The sequence below is a fragment of the Gekko japonicus genome, unplaced genomic scaffold (genome assembly GCF_001447785.1).
Source record: "Gekko japonicus isolate JY-2015 unplaced genomic scaffold, Gekko_japonicus_V1.1 scaffold575, whole genome shotgun sequence".
NCBI classification, from domain to species: domain Eukaryota; kingdom Metazoa; phylum Chordata; class Lepidosauria; order Squamata; family Gekkonidae; genus Gekko; species Gekko japonicus.
In genome coordinates this window covers 685,778-710,983 of record NW_015174291.1, presented here as the reverse complement: position 1 = coordinate 710,983, position 25,206 = coordinate 685,778, and the positions used below count along the sequence as shown (strand labels likewise).

The 25,206-nt window shown below is 40.8% G+C and overlaps 1 protein-coding gene across 1 annotated transcript in view; it reads right to left on the bottom strand.

Moving 5' to 3' along the window:
• The window catches only part of MAP7D3 (MAP7 domain containing 3), a 54,670-nt gene extending 29,683 nt beyond the window's left edge, over positions 1-24,987 (bottom strand). The window contains 6 exon segments of the mRNA XM_015424029.1: positions 1,647-1,667; positions 3,021-3,132; positions 4,679-4,842; positions 7,686-7,766; positions 8,844-8,945; positions 24,666-24,987. Coding sequence (XP_015279515.1) covers positions 1,647-1,667; positions 3,021-3,132; positions 4,679-4,842; positions 7,686-7,766; positions 8,844-8,945; positions 24,666-24,723 — 538 coding nt within the window. The 5' untranslated portion in view covers positions 24,724-24,987.
• Positions 24,988-25,206: the final 219 nt, after the last annotated feature.

Genomic DNA, 25,206 nt, shown 5'->3' with positions numbered 1-25,206 from the left:
TAAAACTACTGTTTTGACTGTACAACAGAAAAGCAGTATATAAATAGTTTAAATCAATCCATTTAGCACTTTCAATAGACAGCACAAACAAAACATCCTCGATGATTCTGTATTAGGCAAGCTAATGTGGACAGGCAGAATCAGGGGAACTAATTGTTTCTACAAGGAATAGAGCAGAAGTTGGCCTAAGACTATAACCAACACTAGTTTTCTTGTCAATGTGTAAAGAGCCTATAACTATATATGTGAGCACACACCTTGACAAGCCTCCAATTCATCATTACAATACAAAAAGTAAGAACTCTTGACTGTAATATACATGAAAAGGCCAGCATTCTTAGCAAAAGTGACTCCCAGAATTTAGGTAACTGAAATTGCTACCAAAAGGAAATGTTATAATGCTTGCTATAAACAGCCTTAGTTTTTCTTTCAAGGGGAAACGGTATTCCCCAGTGGCTGCTCTATTTCATGCAACAAAAGATATTGTAATTTTCAGTCTAGAAACTCTCAAAAATAGGTCTGTTAAACAAGGACTCAACACTACCTAACAATGCAAAGCAGTTGAGTTATAAAGAAACAGATAAAATTGGGATACTGCTCTAACTAGACTTTTCTAGGACCTTGGGAATTGCTGATTGGCCTAAAGAGCAGCATCACTGATCACAGTTTTAGCTAAGGAGAATTCCAGGCACACAGGGGAGCTGTAATCAAACAGAAGAGTAAAAGCCACAAGATCTATGAAGCTCTGAACCACAGATATGGCAGGTAGGCAGTATCAGAATATAGGGACAAATGCAGCTAGCCAAGATTCTCCAGTTGGAATGCCCATTCTGTGGACATCAAACAGCAGCTGAAGCAAAATATGGCTTACAACACATTAAAATATTGCTTAGATATTGAGACAGAGTTGTAAAAATGGTATCCCCCCACTCCAGATTGCTTAGCTACTCCCTCCCCACCAAAACTGGATATTCCATATACTGAATTTCCATGGTGTGTTTACAATTCTTCCCATTACTTTTGGAAGACAGGAATGCACTCTTGAGTGACTCCAATGCCTAAAAGGCATGGGTAAACAACGCTTGAATTATACCTTTCTGAAAGGTTATAGGAACACCAAACCACTAAAGGGACTGTTCTCCCATTTCTCTTCACCCTAAAAGTTTATGAATCCTTATACATAGTTAAGATGCCTGCATCTGCAGTTTTTACAGCATTAAGGGCCATGACAGGTCAAGAGGACATCTGTCACCCCACTGATCATCAGGGTTGATTTGGCTGATCTGGCTGGCTACATAAATCAAGGATGGGCCAATTAGGTTTTTATGACACAGCTGCACCACATCCATATTGTACCAAATGTCAGATTAGGGTTCAAGAAGCTGTCTCTAAGTTTGCATTCAGTAAATTGAAAACAATAAGCAGCAAGAAGGTTGCACTGATCTCAAGGATTTAAAAAGATAACAGACAAGCAACTATTAGCTGGCTGAGAGGTTCTGTAGAGATTACCTCCAGGCACCTAAGCAATGCAGTTCAACACAAAGGGCAACACTGCTTAAATCCAGCCAGTAAAATAAGAATGCCAATGCAACTGGTTAGTTAAAATAAGAGTGAGCAGGCAGGCAAGTCAATATCACTGGACCCACCTTCAGATGCAGCTGGTGACTCTGTGGAAGGAAGTTTATAGACTAAAATCATAATGATAAAACAGGTACAGGAAAATTCAAGAGAAAAAAATTAACACAATAATAAATGCAGTAACTGAAGATTAATAGATCTTCAAGGAAACAAGAAAAAATGAAAAAAAATGCCCTTCTGATCTTCCAAATCCATATTCCCATGTATTCTTTGGCTTTAACAAAGTCAATTGTCTTGTAGTGTGTCTCATGCCCCACCCCGAGACAGTATATGCAATGACAGTCTTGAGGTCATTTTTACCGTTAGTTGTACTAAAGGGGAAAGCAGACCTGCATATAGGGGAAACAGACATTTTATTTTCCTCATTTTCTTATATGTTCTCCCCAGTTTCTTTATTGTTGCTCTATCCTGTAGTGCCAAAATATATTTAGATTCTATTTCGTTGCAGATTCTCAATGGAATCCCACATTTTTTATTTTTTTTCCTTGGGATCTAACTTATTTATTAATTAATTTATTATTTTCAATTTATATCCCGCCTTGCCTGGAACCGGCTCAAGGTGGCGAACAACATTAAAAGCAATAAAACAGTCAATACACTAAAATACAATAAAATATACATAAACAACTACCTAACATCATCAGCAACTTGACCCTCATGCCAGTTTAGTAAAATATATTTTTGTTCATCTAAGGGTTTTAATAACTGATATTAAAAATACATGTCTGCCATCAAGTATCTGCACAGTAATTTTTTCAGTGATAACACTATTTGTTCAGATACCTCTGACTTTCCAATACCAAAACTTTTATGCTTTCAAAGGTACTGAATCAGCAAGAAATTTAAGCTAGAAGTTTATTTCTCCAATATTAAAGCTGTGAATGCAAGAGATTAATGCTTCCTGAGAACTTAATTCTTGAAACTCCTCCCTTACTCCTAGCCTAATCATTTCAGAGATGCTACAAGGAGAAACGACAAGCATTGTGTCATCCTAATAATGTTCTAAGTATGAAACCTAGGACATAGTACAATTCTATCTTTATTAACGGGTTCCAAATCACATGCCTATTTTTGAGAAAAGGAGATGGAAACTTCATATATCAAAAGCATAGCTCCCCTTCCGTGATGAAAGAATTAGGCATCAACCTTCACTTGGAGTCCAAGAACAATTTAATGCATCACTGAATTAATGTCTGGGTTGGTTCAGATCTGCCTTCAGCATCGATTCTGATTCCCCTTGTCCACACATCTTTAGACATCAAGAAAATGTTCACTGAAAATCTATGCTTTATCTCCAGAAATGGCTATTTTAACCCATAAATGTAAACTATTTTGCATATTTATACCCTATATTATGTGTTATTTTTCTGCACGCTACCTACCTGTCTTGCCATCAATATCTGTTACAGAGCCACCCCAAGACCATCTCTTCTGTCTGGTTTCCAATCTGTGGCTCCGCTCCAAAGTACGATGCACCACTGCTTCATAATGCTCCTGTTAATCAAACAATCTCTGGAGTTAGGCTGCAATAGCTTTGACTGCTACTAAATACATTGTTCTGTGGAAGATAAGTGGAGAATTTCTTCCCTGAGGAGCTTACTATTAACAATAGGCCTGTTTTTACATTGTAACGCTAATTAGAATTCAAAAGACAACACCTGCAAACTGCAGACATTGATTAGTAAGAATCTACTTAATAAATTGTATCAGCTTTAATTTGTACTTGTTGGTTATTTTGCAGCTTGGAGGCCTGATGGATTAGCAAACTCACTCCTGCTTCTTGCAGTGGTAACACATAGTGGCACATCTTCTCCAAACAAGGATTTGGGGTGGTATTGCTGGCATGGACATAGTTACAAAATACTCAAAATTACCAAGCAAAGTTTTGAACTGATTTTATGTAATAGCAAAACTGACCTCCTGTGAGCTGTAGGAAGAACAGCCAGATGCGATATGTTACAATATGCCCATATCTTTACATGATTCCAAATTCTTTGTTACACATTTTTATGGTAGCATAAGGGCACCTTTAAAAATTTTTAATCTATTTTGTGTGTGTATTTGTGTGCTTGCCTGGAAGTTCTCGTGACCCCTACTGGGGGCTTGGGCATGTTTTAGAGAGGTGGCTTGATTAGCCTGCCTCTGTGTCCCACCTCTGGTATTCCTTGGAGGTCGCCCTTCCAATTACTTGCCAGAGTTGGCCCTGCTTAGCTTCCAAAATCTGACAAGGCTTGTCTGGGCTATCCAAGTTAAGGCATAAGGGCCCTTTTCCAGTTTGAGTATGGCATAGAAGGATCTCAGTAGCCTGAATGTGGCCCCTGACTGATTTCTCTAACCTACTTGTAATATACACCTTTTATATCAGAGGAAACATTTCAGAACAGTGCATTCCTGTACATTAAACTATTCTCTATAAGGAAACTTAGTGTAAAAGGGAATATGTGGTCATCTAACAGAAGAAGATAATGCTAATTTTCTAAGAGTGTAAGTCCTCAGATGGTTTGTTCACTAACTGAACACATTTGGGATCCAATTATTTATGACAGTGAAAGCCTAACACCCCACAAGTGGAAAGGGACCAATTAAGAAAGAAAGCAAGAGAAGAATATATCTTACTTGCTTAACTTGAAAGCTGCACAAACAACAAGATAAGCTAAGTAGGATGAAACACATACAAGTGCAGAGTATATAACAAGGGACTCATGAAAACTGTAGTGAGAAGGACAAGGCGTAGCATAACAAATCTCTAAGGACTTAAATGGAAGAGCCAGAGAACTATCCATTCAGGAGAAAATGCCAGTGGAGGAAGCAGAAATGGGAGTGTACAGAGCTCAGTATTCCAGAAAATGAAGACTATGAAGCTGCAGAGTCTTATCACATTGTTCAAAACAGAGCAGTCCAGACAGAAAAAAAGAGATTACCATTTCTAAAATGTGGCAGCTTCAAAGCAAGACAAAGCAACACAATGAATGATTAAATATTATTAGTGTTGGAAAGGCAGAAGCTCTGAACCTTAACTGGGAAACGAATTGCACTGTACCTTCTCTTCCTCAATCTTTTGCTTTCTTTTTTCTTCTACTGCTGCTCTTCTTTGTTGCTCTTTCAGCTTCTGCTCTTTCAATTTTCGCTGTTTCTCTTCTATTTGCTTTTCATATTGGAGCTTTGCTTTCTTCTCTTTTTCAAGTATTTGTGATTCTTTGGCAGCTGCATATTTCAACAACATAACAGAAGTATTAAGTATCCCTAAACATTACAGTTGTCACACAAGTGAGAAGTCTATTATGTTGACTTTTGCACATCTCAAGAGCTCACAACAGATAGATTTTACATTTCTTACAGCAGAACCTTATGCAGAGTTACTCTAGTCTAAACACACTGATTTCAGTGGACTTAGACTGGTGCAACTCTGCATAGGATTGCACTGTTAGTAGACCAGATTTTATATATCTCAGTAGACAGGGCTTTTTTGATAGAAAAAGCCCAGCAAGAACTCATTAGCATAATAGGCCACATGCAACAGCAGAAACTCATTAGCATATTAGGCCACACCCCGACAGCACTGCTCATTAGCATATTAGGCCACAACCCATGCCTTTCCTTGGCTTTTTTAGGTGCCCCGCGGCTGCAGGGAGCCTGGGCAAGGTCCCCTTGAAGGGAAGGCACAGGAAGGCATTTAAATGCCTCCCCGATCTTTCCAGGCCCCCCCTGGCCTGCCCACCTCAGAGTCGTCAAGGGGGGGGGGGTTTGCTCTCCAGGCCTTCCCTGTGTAGCCATGTATGCAGAGGTTTTAGCTGTAGTGGGTGTGGCCAACTCTGAAGCCAGCTGGAACTCCATTCCTGTGTTTTTTTTCCTGCCTCAAAATAGCCCTGTCGGTAGACCTTAAGACCATGTAGCTTCAATAACAGCCTACAATGCTTTGCACAGCCATTATCTCGCCTGCCCATTTCTCAACATTTGCTTGAGGGTCCTTCCCCCAAAAGAACCCAGAAAGGGAGAAAAACCAAGTGTCTTAGGGCATGCCAATGTGCCCCTCTTGTGTATGATCCTTCAATCAGGGCTCTAATCTAACTTGCAAGTCAAGTTGTAGGGAGATGGAAGAAGCACACCAGATATGTTTGAAGCAGCTTTGTGAGACTTTCCATTGCAACTCTCACAATAGTGTTCTGGTCCCAGAGCACAGGAAAGAGTAAGGTTTTCCCTTCAAAAGAAAATTTCACTCACTGCTTTGCTGAGAAGCAAGGTCTTGAGAGTGTCAGACACATTTTAAACTATGTATTTTAAACATTTCTAGACTGTTTTCCTGGAACACTGTTAGAAGCTCAGAAATAAGTAACAAATAAGTCAGTGGGGCTCAAGTGATGGTGAAGCAGCTCCCATACGAAGTACTTTGGCATTCTAACACAGAATTTCATCATCCAGCTGCTAACAGAGAAGTAATGCAGTCACCTGTTTGCCTCTCCAGTGTGCTCATGGTTTGAGCAGTCAAGCCTTGCATACCAGGTGTCGAGACCTGGCCTAGCTATGACTGCACAAGTAGCCCAGGTTCCTTATGTCCGTTTGCTTCATGTTCAGCTTTATGCTATACTAGTGCCATCTCCCATACTGCCTGCTATGTAATCAGAGGGAGAGACCACAAACCTGAAATCAGAAAGCTCAAGAGGTGCTTAACATTTTTTCCTACTTAAGAGTAACCAAATGCTTTTTGACCTGTGCTGTGAACAGAAAATAGCTTGTTTGCTGCTAATTTCACAATGGCATTCTTGGGAATGTGTTGGTGTACTGTTTAACCAAGCTTCATTTAGATAATGACAGAAGGATTTAATGAACACAGCCTGCAAAATATGTTGCTGAACTCTGAAAGTTTGCACCTGCCAGCCCCAGACAGAATGCTGCATGAGGGAACTGAAATCTTACAGCTGTTCAAAGACCCTCTTACATTCAATGTTGCTGGCTAAGGTGAACACAGAAGACCTGTGCGCACAACATATCAATGAAGATGGCGACTGTGCACAAGAGGGAACAGGAACAAACCCACACACCCTCTCACAAATGAGCATGTTAGGTTCCTTCCCCTCCTATATCTGAAGGAATGCAGGTAAGAGGGGGCAGGGTTTGCAGGCCTGTTCCCACCCACCCCTTTATGCATGCTGACTTTGTGTAGAGATATGTCACAGGCACAACAAATACCCTAAAGCACTGGTATTCTACAGCTTATAGACAGCTAAATTTGCCATCATCAACCAAAAGAGTGACACAACTACTGTGTGTCCTGTGAATCATCCGAACACTCATGCAAAATGTAACATATTAACTATGTAACGATAACCTTTTAAATTACCAGAGTAACTCTGAACATATAGGGCTATCTCCCCCTACCACTGTCGAATTTGTGCACCTTTTACGGGACTACAGAGGAGAGTAAGAGGAGAAAGAGGAGCAAACCCACCACCATCCCATTGTGGCCAGCTTGCCCTAGGAGCTGCCCAGGTGCTGGGATGAGAGTGCACAGTGTAAAGTAGTGTGTGTGGGGTGTGTGGATAGGCCCTTCAATTCTAATCCTTGGTGCTAAACCCACATCTCAAGGGGGATCTTATCTTATTCATCCTCCAGTTCCTCAGGTGGCAGTGGCTGTTTCAAGCTGGGAACCACCTGCTAATCACAGGCCTCACTAGACAATGGCCTTGCCCAGTTTCCTGGAACATGGGGTGGATGTCACACTGAGGAACAGTCCTCAGAAGAGGCACAGGTAGCCTGTTACAAAGCCACATGTGGCTCCTGAGTCACTGACTATCAATGTCTTAAAGTTTGATGGCAAAGTTTTTAATGTTTGTCTTCACCAATAAGCCTTTAATACCATACTTCCTCCAAGTTTTAAAGATTTTTCTGTGTCTTGGTAATTGCCAGAAACATGTCTTTTTACTTTATAGTCTGCATTCAACTGTTGTTGCCAGATGGCTCCCACACATACACATAACAGGGCACAAAACTGGCATCGCCTTGTACCACAACCATTAATCTTTCTTTAATATCAGTAAATATAACCATACCATGCTGCTTCTCTCGTTCTTCTCTACGCTCCCTGGCTAGTCTTTGCCTCTCTTCCTATCTCAAGATGGAGCCATCTATCACTGCAAAAGATGGAAAATTCAATCTTTTACAAATCTGAGATTTCAGAGAAACCAAATAATCAGTTTCCACAAATTCTTTCCAAAAACTATGGTCCATACACACTTGCAACAATTTGTTATACAATGGAAAGGCCTAATCTATGTAATTGAAACACAAGCTGATTTTCTTCTGAAATTCTCTTGTATGCTCCTAACCAATATAAATTTGCAATATGATCTCTAGAGCCTCTTCTTTTTCTGAATCCAGCTTGAAACTCTGGCATTTTTCGTTTCATATATGGTAACAGTCTTTGTTGTAAGATTTTGAATATCACTTTACTTGCATGAGAAATTAATGCAATAGTCTGATAGTTGCTGCAGCCTTTGACATCTTCCTTTTTTGGAACTGGAAGTTAGACTGAGTGTTTCCAGTCTGTGGGCCAATGTTCTGTTTTCCATACTTTGGGGCATACTGTTGTTAAGATCTTGATGGACTCTGTTTCTGTGGCTTGAAATGGCTCCATTGATATCCCATCTACTCCTGAAGATTTGTTTCTCCTAATTGCTCTCTTCTCTGAATTGCTTTCCATGCAACTTTCACTTTACTTTTTAAAACTGTAGGTTCTTCTTCAAAAGATTCTTCTTTGAAGAAATCTATCATCCTTTAATCTTTTCTGTACAGTCATTCAGTTTATTGTTCCCATCTTTTCTTTATTTTGTCCTGTTCAGTTAACATATTTCCATGTTGATCTTTCAGCATGCCTAACCGTACTTTAAATTTCCCTTTGATTTCTTGGATCTTTGCCATTATACCAAACTAATATTAATCAACGAACAAACTGTATCTTGCATTGCAAGCAGGAAGGAATCACCATGATTGAGGAGAAAGTGCATGGGGTGAGTCTATGAGTCTAAAGCTCTTTCGTGCAATGCCTGGTTCAGTATTACATTTGAACTGGCCCACAGTATCTACGCTGGACTGCCCTTCATAATTCTAGAAGGTGAATAATGAAAGAATTCACGATTGGACAGATGCAAAGAACTACCAAAAAAGATCACATTAATAGTGCACAATAATACCACAAGCAGAGATTTTACCTGGTTTGGTTGCTGTTTTTATGGTTATTGAGGATGGGACTGGAACAGGACTAACACTACTTTGGTTTCTTCTTTCTTCAGCTAATGCTTGGGCTGTAGCAACTGTAAATAATATTTAAACACAGTTATAACTAAAATAAATAAATACATAATTTTAGCACTGCATACTTTCTGGAAGACCTGCCAGAGCCTTATCCTGGCATAACTCTTCATGCATTTCACTGCAGTTTCCAAAATTCAACCATGTAACTAGAATTCTCTTCTCCTGGAGGCCTGCAAAAGCCCTGCTCCTGTAAGTGCCTTCACACCTGTTTATCTGAACTGATTTGTGATGGCCAGGTTTAAGTATGTGGGTTAGGACAGCATATTTTAAAAGAAAATCATGGCTATCCCCTGTGACTCCATGCTGCCTCATCTCATCACTCCACTTCTTTTCATAACCAGAATGGGAGCTGAAGGTAGCAGAGAAGCCACTGTTCTTTTGTCTGTTCTACTTGGTGAGGCATAAACCACTCTTTGCTTGACCTGAAGCACCTAAGAAAAACCATTTGAGAACCCTGAAGTTTGGCCATTCAGAATTGGGCAAACATACTGATGACGTCACCTGCCATGAAATTTCTACTCATCCCACTGATCCATATATTGTCCCTACCACTACTATAAGCACCCAAAATCAGAGCCTCAGAAGTCTCTTCAATCTCTGCTCTTCCTTCTATAAAGAGAGAACTATTAAGCACATTGAGAAACAAAGTCCACTGAAGGAAAATCAGCATGGTTTCTGCAAAGAGAATCTTGCCTCAACGATCTTTTGGAGCCCTTCGAGCAGATTAACAAGCATGTGGATAAGGGCAATCCAGCAGACACCATGTACCTCATTAAAGATTCCTGAGTAAGCTTAACAGACATGGGATAAGAGGAAGGGTCCTCTAATGAAGTAAAAGCTCTAACAGAGTATCAATAAATCAATCAATTTATTTCTACAGTCCTTAGACCAGTCATACAAAAAGAAGTACACCTTTACAATATCCCAAGATTTAACAGAGTAAAAGCAAACAGGAATAAATGGACAGTTCTTGCAGTGCTATTTAATTTGCACATAAATGATTTGGAATTGAGGTGAGCAATGTAGTGGCCAAGTTTGCAGATGATACTAAATTATACAAGATGGTGAAAACCAAGATGGATTGTGAAGAGCTGCAGTAGGATTTCTGGGCAACAATGTGGGTAAGCTGATGCATGTTGGAACAACAAATCCTTATTAAGTATATACTGGTGGAGTCTGAACTGGCTAAGACCGAAAGATCTTGGGGCTGTAGTGGAAAGCTAGGTGAAAATGTCAACCCAGTGTGCAGCAGCAGTGAAAAGGGCAAGGTAGGAATTATTAGGAGAGTGAAGGGGGGGGGGAGCAGCTAACATTTTAATGCCTTTGCATAAAGCTATGGTGCAGCCTTGTTTGAAGTACTGTGTGCAGCTCTGGCTGCTGTATCTCAAAAAGGACATTGTTAAGTTAGAAAAAGCTCCAGAAAAGGGAAACCAATGTGATTATGGGGTTGGAGAACCTTTCCTATGAGGAAGGGCTGGTGAGTCTGGGAATTTTCTGTGCAGAAAAAGACAGCTACGTGGAGATGTGACAGAGGTTTATAAAATTATGCACTAGAAAATGGATAGAGGAAACCATCCCCCCCCAATATTACAATCTTGGGGCACCCAATGAAATTGTTGGGAAGTAGTTCAAGGTAGACAAAATGAAAGACTTCTTTACTTGATGAGTAATTAAACTGGAACTCACTGGTGATGGGGGTAGTGATGGCCACAAACACAGATAACTTTCAAAGGGGGTTAGACAGATTCATCTAGGAGAGGTCCATCAATGGCTACTAGACTACAAAAGATGCAACTGCTGAAGAACCTCCTAGAAAGTAGGTGCCCCAAGGTTACAGCTAAACTTGCCAAATTTGGCTGGTTAGCTGTAAGGACTAGAAAGCTCCTAGTGAAAGACGAAAAGATGTAATTTGTTACAGGACTTAATAGGTTTTACATGCATGCTCTATTTGCTTCCTGAAATTATTGGGAGGGAAACTTGTTTCCATACCTGTCCCCTTCCCTTTTGTTTGACAAAGCAAAACTAACTCATTTCCTGTTGTCACAAATTAGGCTGAAATAACTGAAGGCAGGAATTTGCAAAAACTGCAACTCTTGATAGCAACACACAGAGTGGCTGCATTCCAGAAACACATCATGATTTATATTTCCAAGATTTCCTCCATACTTTTCATTTAGAGATGACTGCATATTCCATACTTTTAAGATAGCCTTGACTTGACTTGGATAGCCCAGGTTAGCCTGATCTTGTCAGATCTCAGAAGCTAAGCAGGGTTGGATAATATTTGGATGGGAGACCTCTAAGCAATACCAGGGTTGTGATGCAGAGGCAGGAATGGCAAATCACCTCTGAATGTCTCTGTCTTGCCTTGAAAACCCTATGGGGTCACCATAAATCAGCTGTGACTTGATGGCCAAAAGAGAAAGCCTCAGTTACCAAGTAAGGGTTGATTAAGGCAGGCTGGTTTATGATAACCTGGCCAAAACAGTTATACTTGAAACTATTCAGGAAACCAAGTGCTGGAAAACCAAAACAGAAGCAAGCCTACAAATCACAGATGCAAAACTGTAGGCACCGCAAAAATCTTTAAATGACCGTTGACTGATAAGGAAAATTTTCTTCACCAGTCAAATGAAATTATGTTTTATGATCAATATGGAATATTCTGCAAGGAAAATTGGTTTGCCAGTTTTCTTCTCACTGATTTTAGTCTCCTTTTTAATTCAAAAATACCTCATGCACTCCCAGCATTTCTCCTCACCATGACAACTTGATCTGTCATAGAAATAACCCTCCCTCAGGCTGCACACAGCAATCACCTCAAAATGCTTAATCCTGTCTGAAGTCAATGATAAATGCTGGTTACAGCACTCATTCAGCAACACTAAACTGTCACCTACAGCTGTCACCCTGTCTTGAATTAATTCCATGCTGCAACTCTAGACAAAAGTCTTTCCCAATGCCTACTAGACATACTACTGTGGTTTCCTTTGGTGCTATAATAATCACTACTGTAGTAGCTATTCTAATAGAGAAAAATTAATCGGGCTGTGAAATAAAGGTATGTCCCAACTTTTCTAGGAATCTGACATAACACACTCTTTTGTTTTAATACACCCAGAAACATTCAAAGCTGGAACACTTATTGGGCACACTGTAGCTTGGATCAATCAGACAAATAATTAATTCCTTCCAAAGTAAAACACTGAATATCACACCTGTTAAAAGTTTCACATTAAAGCAATCACAAAAGCCCTTCATACTCTTTTTTGATATAGAGGGCTAAACATAATGGTTTTCAAATTATGTTTTAATGTTGAAAAGGCAGATGATGGACATATCTTCCTTTCAAAAAACAGACAGAGGTGTAGACACCTGCAAGCATTTGATTTAGGGAAAACAAATTAGTACCAGCTGCTACTCTAAAAATATACACCCCAAAACACCCTTGTAAAAACAAGTAGCATGTCCAATGATTTCACTCATTACAGGTCCAACATACAGCCTCCTGAAACATTTAAAACTTGATTCAAAGTACCTATCTGTTCAAATGCAATTCGAATAATTTATATTAGCATTACATTTTGATGATGCTAATGAAAAACAAAGTCATATTTACAGACTACTTGAACCATTCCTTTAAAAAAATAATTACAGTTCCCAGTGGTTTATTCCTTACAGTTGTAGAAAATGCCAAATATATTTCACGAGAAGCTAAGTTCCACAGTCCTTGCATCCACAGTGAAAGGCATAGCAAACAGCAGAGTTTCCAGAGAAATCAATAATATGGTTTATTTGTCTGTAAAGGTAGCTATCCAAGACAATATTCATTGTGATGCCTGCAAGATATATTGTGCACGCTGCCTTTGAAAATGTTAGTAATTCACAGTTCTTGCATAAAGTCTTTATCCACAGTCAAGGTTAGAGATGTGAAGGCCTAGGAAAAAACCTGTGTGCGTGTGTTTTCCTGAGGACTTCCCCCCATTTTTTCCAATGGGAAAACTGGAAAATTGGGGAAGCACTGACCCCCCCAAAAAAAAAAAACACACACACCTATATTCTCTTTCAGAATGAGCAAAATGCTTTTTATGGTAAGGTTTTTCAGATGTCGAGCATCAAAAAGTCTAAGAATTTTTTCAATTTTTACAACAGAAAAGCAGGACATTTTTTGGGTGCGCTGGGAAAAAACCTCCTTTGGAATATTTTATTTTGTCTTTCAAAGCATTTCACTCACTCCAGATGTACAGTATGAGAAGTCTAATGACTTTCTCAACTTTACCGATGATTTTCCACTGGAAAGATTGGGAAATTTGGGGATCAAGGTATCTACATCATTTTGAAGGTTATTTTTTTCATTTTAAAAGATGACAACAATGTGCTATAATGTGTTTTATGATTACAAAGAGTTTACAACGTTATAAAGTTTAGCTGTATATCAAAACATGCTGGTAGTCCTACCCTGTGACTCTGAGAAAGTTTTTGTCCAAATATAAATTGTTTTCTACCTTCAACTTTTATTCCCCCCCCCCTCAGATGGCAGAAATTAAAAGTATAGTAGCATAGGATGCACCAGTTTGCAGCTCTTTTTGAATATACCTGCCATTTCTCTTATACAAAACAAAGGTATTTATATTTTAAAATTTCATGAGAATGACAGATTGTACAATTGCCTATGCTATATTAAGCATTTTATGTTGTTAAATCAGTAAACTTTAGATCTGATAGCAAAATATTGCATATATTTCTATTTTTCCCCCAAATGTCAATCCCCCCCCCCTTTGGAGAAAAAAGGAAAAACACGTTTTTTGTGCCTTCAAAATTTCTGGACATTTCATACTTCTAATCAAGGTGTGAATGTATTTATGGTTTTATGTCCTTTGCAGCATTCAGCTTCTCTGAGTCAGACTACAGCCTAGCTGGAGCACAAAGGGAAGCAGGCTGTAGGCAGTGATGGAATAGTCACCTACCATTCACCTTCACTAAATCGAAGAAAAAGGGGCAAGGCAGTTATGCTTGAAATCAGCACTTAAAGCAAACTTACATCTCAAATGTACAGTGTTCTGAAAACGGGAGCAGAAAAGGGACACAATAATATGTCTAAGTATTCTAGTAAATAGTCTAGGAATCCTAGACAGTACATATCCTTTATTGGAGTATTTATTGCTTTCTGTATGCACCATTTTTAAATAGTACATTAACTTTTTATTATAATTGAAACCGCTCACAAAAGAAATCACAGTTCCATTGTGTTAACTATGCTACTAGCAGAACAGATTTCATCAAGTGGCACCTTTAAGACCAACAAAGGTTTATTCAAGGTATGAGCTTTTGTGTGCATGCACACTTTTTCAAATACATTGGAAAGGAAGCTAGAGTTCAAACTTATAGACAGATGCTGAACAGCAAATTAACATGTAACATGATGCAGATGCTTTTGAGATATGCAAAGTCAAAACTAAATAACAAGCTGAGGTTATAAGGTCAACAGCAAATAGCTGTGAACTTCCTTCAGGTTTTTTTAACATTCTCTAGCAGGGGACAATTAATTAAGGGTAGTTAAGCAAGTAAAGAGCAGTGGGGCAGGTTGCACTTGCTTAAAATAATCCTCTATGGAAGAGCAGTGTACCAAAAGATATGCAAACAAATCAGTATGAGAGTCAGGACTGGGACAGCACCACTGTGACAGCATCACATTACAGAAACCGAAAATGCTGCTTTGCAAGGCTTCTGTGTAGATTCTGGAATACTCTATGGTCATCAGCATTTCCCCAATGAACTATTAATATTTATTTAAAACATTTTTATGCTGCCTTTCCATCCAATCAGGATCCACAAAGTGGTGAACGTAACATTTGAGCAATTACAAATACAGTTAAAATAATTAAATTAAAACACATAAAAACATTAGAAGGAGGGCCAGTAACCATTATTGAAGGTAAGCCAGACAAAATAAAAAAGTCTTCAGCAGCTAGTAACAGAGGGAGACAGACAACTCTCCCTGGGGAGGGAGTTTCACAGTTTTGGTGCCACAATCAAGAAGGCCTTCTCTCGGGTTGCCACCTGTCTAGCTTCAGATTGTGGGGGCAACCAAAGTAGGGCCTCCAAAGATGACTGGAATGTACAGGTAGGCTAATAGGTGAGGAGGAGCTCCTTAAGGATTGACTGGTCTCAGGCTGTACACGACTTTAAAGGTCAATATCAGAACCCTGAATTGACCCCAGAAGTAAATTAGAAGCCAGTGTAGATGGAACAAGACTGGAGGGATAGGGTCCCTATGACCAACACAAGTCAACACTCTGCAGCATTCTGTACCAACTGTAGCTTCCAGACAGTCTTCAAGGACAGCCCCACAGAGTACATTACAGTAATCTGGAAACTACCACGGGATGCACCACAGTGGCAAGATCTTCCCTGCCCAGGAACGGCTAAATCTGGCTCACCAGTTGAAGTTGATGAAAGGCACCCCTGCCCACCACTGCCACCTGTTTATCCAACAGGAGGCTCAGGCCCATGAGCATCCCCAAGCTACGATACAATATATTGCTTTCCAAAATAACAGTAAGCAGAAGACAGATCCCTGCCCAGAGGAGTTTCTAATCTATGCTATAATTTGGGTATGTGTTTTTAAAAAATGTGTCATAGTTACATCCAGCTTTTCCAGCTGTATCCCCCAAAACAACTTACACCAATGTAAATAGGCCTATTGCCCTCAGGCCTGCAATCTAAAAAAACCAAGACACACAAGACAAGACCAGTAGAGGGATGTCCATCTGAAAGCTGGAATTCATACACGATTGGGCCAGGCAGCACTTCCATCGCTTCTAGTTTAAGCACTCTGTGAATGACCAACCAGTTACTATGCTACTAATTTCTTTACAATGAGAAACTCAATTGCCATAAAAGCAATATATGGATATAATTCTTCATCGCTATACAGGATAATGTATGGCATCAGCCCCTGACCTGGCTTCCTTAATCCCACACACACACCACAAACCCATCACTCTACCTCCTCCAGTGCTATAAAGTGCTATAAAGTGTGGTGATTCTGGACACCTCCACTCACAAGTGCTGCTCCTCATTATGGCATGTAAAGGATTTGTAAGAACATGGCAGAACTCTATCGACAAACTATGCAGATGGAGGCAGGGTTTCAGCGAGCTGATGGCGGCTGTGTCTCCTGGGATCTCCCAGGGAGGCGGCTCACAAACCAGCAGTTAGAGAGGGGGCGCGAATGTCCGCGCCCCCCCGGGACCCTTGCGAAGGGTCTCCAGTCATAGAGTGCTGAAAGTCGCCTCTTTCCCGGCATGCTGTCAGGAAATTGAGGAGTCCCTTTGCTCCGACGGTCTCTCTGCTGTGTTCCGGCAAGGACTAAGCTATGCACACCCCCATCAAGCGAGTTGAGGTTGAGCGGTAAATAAGCATATCTGTTTGAGGTCGAGTGGTAAATAAGCATATCTGTCGTCGAGATCTACTTGATCTACATATGAAGAGTGAGTAAAGTTGAAACGAAACAACAAAGCGAAAGCCTCCCAGGGAAAAGTGAGGGAGGAGAGGGGACTCTCCTCCACTAAGAACTGTTTATAAGCGTTACGGAGCTAGAAGAAAGAGGGGGCATGTTTAAAAGCGGCAATGGACTATACGGAGAGATTCCAGGAGGCAGTTAAGCGTTGAAGCAAGTTTTCGGGACTTTGGCAAACTTTGTAAAAGTAAACATCTTTCAAAATGGTGACGGACAACGTAGTAAGAGCAACAAGCGATATCCAAGCTTTCTCCAGGAAGTGGAAGAGTTGCTGGTTAACCATGTGACCAGAAATAATTATAAACTCTTGCAAACTGTGTCTTAAGCCTTTGTCCCCTGTTGGTATAAACGAGGTACTATGTAAGAACTGTGCTACATGTCAGCTGTTGCTTTTAAAAGGACTGTGTTAATACTGGAGAAACGTCTAACCAATTATCATAGGGGCTTCCAGGATAGAAGAGGAGAGTCAAATGGGCATTTGCAATTCGAAGGGCCTGTATGCAGACCATAAGCGAGACTTAAAGCGAAGGAGTATCCTCCATGATAATATCCTGATTAAGTCTGCTGGGCAATAAGGTGACGAGACTCTCTTCACGTCAGGCAGTGAAAAGCAAATTGGAACAACCCCTATGATTGAAGGCAAGAATTTAAGCGGAACAGTCCTGGAAAAAAGAGAAGGGACTTTGTTTTGAGATGGCCAGTTCCTGATACAGCACGATGGTGCCACAGGGAAGAAGAAAGAGGAAAACAGCAATGGAAGAGAAAATGAGATTGGGTTATACCTACTGAGGGAGACTTAATGTTAATTTGCTTTTAATGATGGAGGGAAAAATAATGGTTAAATGAGATGACATTGTTTTGTGCATTTTGTGTCTAAGTTAAATAGTGATTCTCCTGGACTACTCTTCATATAGTCAGATTTGTTGGGATGTTTTTACAAGCTATGATGATGATTGATCACTCTCAATGTTAAAGAAAGCTTTTAAGCAAAATTTTTACAAGCTGTGACCTCCAACCCTTGGGTTTTTAGTGGGTTTTCTTTTCTTTCTCCTATAGTGTGTAGATTCCCTCCCCAATTTTGTTGTAGTTTTTAGTAAATGCAAATAAAAAATCTCCTACGGGGGGCATAAAAAAAAGACAAACTATGCAGACTCTTTTCCTCCTGGCGTGCATTTTCATGAATCCTGGGTAACAAAGGATTACTGCAGACCAGGTACACTTTGGAAGCAAAGACAATGGCACTCACTGAAAAAGTAAGACTTTGTATGCTTTATGTTATGCATATATACAATTTTATATTAAAACATATTTATTCCATCCCATTTTCATGGTGTCTTTCATCTCACTTTGTTTAGAAATTATGCCCTCCTTTTCACAATTGTTTCTCTTTCCCCTACCCTCAACACGGGGAAGTGGACTAGCTTCCTCTTTTTCTTCTTCCTCCCTCCTCCATCATGTGAGGAAAGTTTCCTCCTTCCAAGTGAAATATTTTTGTTTTGTTTTATGTGTTGTTTATCTTCAGGTTTGCAGGCATGCCACTGTCGAATACACCAGGGTCCGTCCCCCCACTCCTTTAACAATAGGCCTAAATCACAACAGACTCCAGTCAAACTCTGAAATCAGAACTTGAAACCCTTCTCTAAAGAGAAAATAATGTCTCTATTATGTAGTGTGCAAGTGAAAAAATCATGGCTATTGAATTTTAACCCCACATCCTCCTAACGCCTCATGCATTTGTTATTTTTTTTAATGTACAACATTTATACCTTGCCTTTCTGCCCTCATCAGGGCGACCAAGATGCTAACAGACTAAAAATATACCTATTAGAAATACATCTTACAAACCATTAAAATTAAACAAAAACACTTCATTAAAACAATTAAAACCAAAGCTAAAATGCACGCACAAAATTTAAAAAACTACAGTTAAAATATAAGGAAGGAGGGATCACTAAGGGAATGCCAGACAAAACAAAAAAAGTCTTCACTCACTGGCAGAAGATTGCAACAGAAGGGGACAGATGTGTCTCCCCCTGGAAAGTTTTCAAGAGTTTTGGTGCCACAACTGACAGAGCCCTTTCTCATGTTGCTACCCACCTGATCTCAGAAGGTCAGGGCACCCAAAGCAAGGACAGGGAAGATGACCACAGTGGTTGGGTAGGTTCACAGCTTTAGCTTGCAGTGTTCACACTTGCAATTATCTTGTTCTGTTGCTAGTACTGTCCATTGGAAGTGCCCTCACTTCTGTCAGATTCAATTTTCTACTGTTACATACTACTGATATTTACTTGCTATAGGAAGATCCAGCATTAGGGTCCAAGCATTCCAACTGAACCCGTGTTAATGGTTCTCAGCAATGATAAACTACTTCTGTTGTTCCAAAGAAAATTTGGGGGGCAAAATACTTTTCTTTACAACAGAGCCCTTCACATTTGTAAGACAATGTAATGGATTTGTAAAAAGAGTTGGCAATTCAAAGTACTGATTTAGCCAGACACATGTAAATTAAACACAACAGCTATGAAATAAGAACAGATGACTATACTACCTAGTGATAGGCCACAGTTTTTGTATTACAGGAACAAGAAATGGAATACACAAGTAACCATCTTTGACAGTGTTTCATTATAAAGAAAACAGCAACCTACACCCAATTTCTGAAATCACAGCAATAAAGACTTCCTTACATGTCCAAATATAGTTATTGCCCTACTATATCATTTTTCACAAATCAAGGCAAAGGCAATATTTTCAGTTAAATAAAAAAGAGCTGCATTTCCCACTTTGCCGCATTAGGAAATCAGGGTTCTTGAGAGATGCAGAATCCTTTGACTTCTAAATATTTAATCCATCTGACTCTCACCAACTATCATGCTGTATCTGGTGGTTCAACAGTAGGAGGATCTCATCAGCCTCTTTTACAAGGCCTCATGACTTGACAGGAATAGTTGGCCTTTTTATTGTGCACTCCAATTTATTCAATACTGTATTAGCAACTAGAACGAACATGAAAATCTGGTGATAATACATTTATTAGTATTAGCGGCTCAGCAGGACCTTGAAACCATGTTGTGGTATTTTGGCACCAAAAGAAATTTCCAGGTACCTATTCATTTCTAATCACCACAAAATGCACTGTTCCACTAAGCAGCAGTAAAAATTGCTAGGCCAAACATGGCCAGACCTGTTTAGTCAGAAACAGTTATACCTGATCCCTTTCAAAATTGCAAGTGTAATAAAGTAATATGTTCTAATACCATCATCATTTTAATATGACCATGACACCATCATAACTCTTTAGTGGATTATATTGCTTTTAATCAATTCACTGATTACAGTAGTTCATATTCGACATTTAATGCAGACCATTACAATAATTTCTATTAAAACAACAAATTATTTGTAGTGATGAAAAATTTATACTTGCAAGTATACCCCACACCTCAAATGAGGACCTAGCCAATGTGCTATACTAATTTAGAGTGTAAGACTGAAGAGCCAAGGATTTCATGGCAAAGAAGGGATTTGAACCTAGGTCTTGTTGGTCCTACTCACTGGTGTGGTGTTGTTAGAGCATTGGACCTAGGAGCCCCAGGTTCAAATCTCCTCATCATGAAACTTGGAGCCTAACTAGATGTATGCAAGTGCAAAAACATAACAGTACATTGAAGTGTTCTCTGCGGCCACACAGCAGCTGTGGGAACTATTTTTTTGACAAAAACAGCCTGAATGGGGTCAGAATGGTGCTGTGGGGGAAGAAACAACTCCTGCCTTCTTCCAAGCAGTTTTCCTTGAACAAAAACTGTGGCGAGGTGAAGTTACATCACTGTTTTTTCTGTTCCGTGTGGAGTATCTGTGCACGTGGAGTAGAAAAATTGGTGAAACAACTCATTGCCGTGCTGAGTTTTCACTTGAGAAAGCTGCTTGGGAGGGGAGGCAGGAACCTTTTCTTCCCCTCATAGACTTTCCAAGTCCATTCAGGCTCTCCTTTTAAAAAATAAAAGAAACTTTTCCTGCAGCTCCTGCATGGCTCCATGAGACACTTGAATGCACTTGTATGGAAATGCAAAAAAAATAAAGTCTAGTTTGGCTCTGAGACACCTTTGCCAAGTCATTCTTTCACAGCACACCTACTTAGGGGGTTGTTGTGAGAATAAAATGGAGGGGAGAGAACCAGGTAAACTCAGCCAGGAAACTCACTAGGTCACCTTGAGCCAGACACTCCCTTAATCTAATTTACCTTACAAAATTATTGTGAGGATAAAAATAAAATGGAGGGGGGATAACCACATATGCTGCTGTGAGCTCTTTGAGAAAAGGGTGGAATAAAATGTAATACACAGAACAGAACCTTCCAGAGTCTGGTTGGGTTTACACATGCAGGAAGAAGGATAGTAGAATAGACTGTACCACAGTGAACTACAAGAACAGGATACCATTTTTAAAATATTCCACCATGTTTGAACAAAGATGGGGCCTGGTAAGGATTGGAGATATTTCTTGTACAAATTTGGGGGAACCCCAACATACAAAAAGTGGGGGACCCATAGCGAAGATGTGGTCTGATCTTCCACAGACAATGCAACATAAACAGCAAAAAAATAATTCTATGTGCTTTCTGCTCATAGGCCACTCCATCAGTTGGTCATCGCAGGTGGAAGGCAGTGGAGCAAAAACCATGGCCTGTGCTTTCTGCTTCTAGCCTCCTACAAGCAGCTGGTTATCAAGGAAGGGGGGCTTGAAGCAGAAAGCATGTCCTATGTTTTTTACTCCTTGACCCCTCCAGTGGCCACACAGCAGGGGAAAATTGGATTTTCCCTCCCCCACAACTGATGTTTCTTGCTTGAGTATTCTACTACCCCATTCTGCCTCCTGCATAAACCAGACCTCACTGCTGGGGGGGGGGGGGATTGTTACTTAGCAAAACATTCTTCACAACTAAACAGTCTGTATCTACTACTACCTGTGAGGGGGGAAAGTATCCCTCCACAAGAGTTTGTGAAGGTAACAAGTGCTTGTAAATGGCCTCCTGCCTAGTTGACTATGGTGAGATCGGAACTACCAAATTGTATTCTAGCAGGGTGCTGTCTAGTTGCCTACCCTTTGGGCTATGTCTCAAATGAACTCAACGCCATTTCTGCTCCAAGCACCATAGGATGCCCAAAACTGCACCTGGACAGTCCCTGCTACAGCCCCCTACCTGGTACCATAAGTTATATCACACTGCTGCTCCTGGCTCTTAACAAGACTGACCCCCCCCCCCGGGCTGCCAATGAAGTTAACTAGCTGTCCTGTAACTGAGAATAAAGAACATCATATTGAATTGCACCCATAGCCTTTGGCTCTGTTTATTTACTTCATTCATATCCCACCTTTCTCCGCAAATGGGGACCCCAGGCAGCTTTCATCGTTCTGCTCTCCTCCATTTTATCCCCACAAAAACCCTGTGTGGTACGTTAGGCTAAGCTTGTGTGACTGTCCCAAGGTGACTCAGCAAGCTTCCATGGCAGAGTGGGGATTCAAACCCGGGCCTCTTTGATGCTGGTCAAACACTTTTATAATTATACCATACTGGCTCTATTTGCAAGGAGGCTCAGTAGTATAATATTCCCCCACACCCTTCCCCCAAGTAAAAACTTCATCCATGTAAACTTTTTCAAATTAGAAAAAAAAGAGTTGTTCTTTGTATGTACCAGTGTGTCAATATGCCATTCCTAACTGGTATTTGCAGATGGACCAGCAAGAACAAGAGTGTGGGCTGGTAACTTATGTATGCCCCCCCCCCCGGGTGATATAACAAATTGCCAAATATTTGTTACTAAGTCAAGGGAAAGTTTTATTTTTCAATATCTTGCTAGTTGTTCTCTTGCCTGGCTCATCTACTACTAAAGATAGAGACCCAGGAGAGAATACTTGTCAGCTTTTTTGCTGTTCTGGCAATCTGGCCATTCAGTTGTGGAACTGACAACATATCTATCAATTTCACTGTATTGCTGATTCAGGGGAGAGACAAAGAACCTGAATAAGCAGTAGCCAGTATCAGAATCATCCAACAAAAATCAAAGTAACACACCATACACACTGATTCAGATTAGCAATCTTATCAACTGCTGTCATCAATACCGGTTGTGGATGGATTGAAAATGAAGACGTTAAATGTCAATCAGGTATATTTAGCTATACCTCTGAATCTAAATACAGAAGGACAAAAAGAGAAGACCTAGAAACATTTGCCTGGAGCAACAAAAGTGAAAAATATTTTGCTAGTTATAGACAAGTTACATCTTTGGTAATATTGATAGATATTTGTTAAATGTAACAGAATGCTATAACTGACAGTTAATATAATTGTTAATAATCTGTAACATGTTAAATTTAATAAAAATATATTTTAAAATGTTTTGCTAGATTATGCTAAACATTCCACTATTTGCATCCAGGCTCCTAAAAAAACCCAGATCTACCTGGTTGCATACTGAAAAAATGTGCTGTTGGTTAATTGGAATTAATGTATTAATTAGGCTTCCAGACTTGAAAGCACAAGCCTTCTTTTGCTCTAATTCGTATGTTCTGCTAAAGTAGAACAATTAAAGCTATTGTGGCCTAGTGACATACCAAAAGTTTAGTTCTGAATGGTTATTTATTATTCTAAATACATTAACAATTCAGGGATCATAAACAAAATAGATCATCTAATTTCACACAGGGCAGGAAAAATAATCAATGTGATTTTAAAGATGTTGTTGTTCACCTGTAATGCTACACTTAAAGAGAAGAACTGGGTTTGAGTGACAGGCATGGATGAAAGTTACATTTGAACCACATACCAGTCCCTTCTCCTAGCCTGAGCTCCTTATTCTGTTCAAAAAGAGAAGAATAAACTACTTCAGTACTGCTAAGAATAAATGCAACTGTCAAGCAGTGTGGTCACAATACACAGTATTGTTAGGATACAAAACATAACATTAACTGCTTCAGCCTTTTATATCCTGTTTTGTCAGCAAACTACCAAAGCAACATTAATAACCTGATCAGAAAGTAGAAGTTTAAATTGAGGTAATTTTTCTCTAAGTAATATAGCTGAGTTGTCATGCAATGTAATTTAAAATGTCAGACCAAGAAAACAAGTAATGAGAGGTGAGAGACTGCAGCAAATCAGTGGAGAGCCTGTCAAGAAACCATAACAGAAGGAGGTCCACACTGGCATAAAAACTGGAAGCACTATTAGTAACCAAACCCCAGCACAAAGCTGTAGTTTTCTAAGGAAACCAGACCTTTGAGGGAGGAAGCACAAGCCAGAGAGATCTGCAGGTTAAGGGGGGGGATGTGTGGCATTTAGCCGCCTCTAACCGCAGCAGAGAAGGAAATCAACAGGAAACCCAGCCTGACAATGCATGCAGGCACACACTGAAATTATCAAGTCTGTTTCAAAATCTATGGGGAGAAGAGAGAAAAATGCACTCATAAACTGGGCCTAGTCTCTTTTGTTCAAAATGATTTTTCTAAATACCCATTTCAAAGAAGAGAAAGAAAAGACTGCAAGCAAGGAAGAGCTGGGAAAGGAAAGTGGAGGGGGTGCATGAATCAAGAACTGGGGTAGAGCCCATTTGAGGAAAGAAAATGAAATAACAGGGAGGCACAAAAATGCAGACAACGTGGATGAACCTGAGGCAGGAACCATTAAAAAAACTGGGCGGGGGGGAAAAGGCAACACAAATTTAAAATAAGGGGCAGGGTGGGGGTCGGGGAAGCACAAAAGGAAAAAGTCTGAATCAATCTTCTGGGGGGGCATATTGTGAAAAAGGAACCAAAAGTGAACATAAGCAGCGGGCTGGGATAGAACCAGACTGGGGGATCCGCTTAAGTCAAAAACTGGACGCAGAAAGGAGGAGTGGGGAATCCAAATGAACATAACCGGCAAACTGGACTGGGAGGGCGAGAATGGGCCGGCAGAAGGGGTGGTGGATGGATTTAATCGAGAAGAACTTTAGGCAATATAAAAAAAGGGGGGGGAGGCCGGATAATAAAGGGATGGAGGAAATCAAAACTTTATCTACAGGGAAGGAAGTGTGTGTGTGTGTGTGTGAGGGTGGGGGTGTGCCGTGCCCTTGGCCTTGCCCCGAGGAGACGGGAGACGTGACAGGGAAGTGCCCAGCCCAGAAGTCCGTTTCTCTCCCGCCCCTGCTCCGTCTCTCACCCATCTGTTCCCGCAGCCCCTTCAGGGAGGGCGCCGAGGCACTGCCGGTCTCCGCCATCTTCGGCCGCCTGAGGGGGGGGGAGGAAAAGGAAGCCCCCCTCCCCTCACGCGGTCACTCCCCTCCCGCCGCCGAAATCGCTCAACTCACAGCGGGCGGCCAAGAAACGCCGCACCGAGCGGGCTAGAACGCCTGACTGACTGGTCGAGACTTACTGCGCATGCTCTGCCTTGGCCGAGCCTCGCGCGCTCGCTCTTTCCCCCCTCCCTTTCCCCCTACAGCGCCGCCTCGAGGAAGGGGGAGACCGACAGAACGCCGGCGGACGGGTCGCGGCGTATTGCGCATGCTCGCAATTGACCGCGTCCCGCCGTCGCTGTCTCCCCTCGGTCTTTCTCGGCGGCCTCGGGTCGCGCACGCGCGTCCTCCAGCACCGCCTCAAGGAACAGGGCGGGGAGGAAGACTGAGCGGAGGCGCGCTTTTCGCCTCTGGCTCGCGCACGCCTTCTTGGAAGCGGGCGATTTCCTCTTTTGCTCCCCTCCCCAC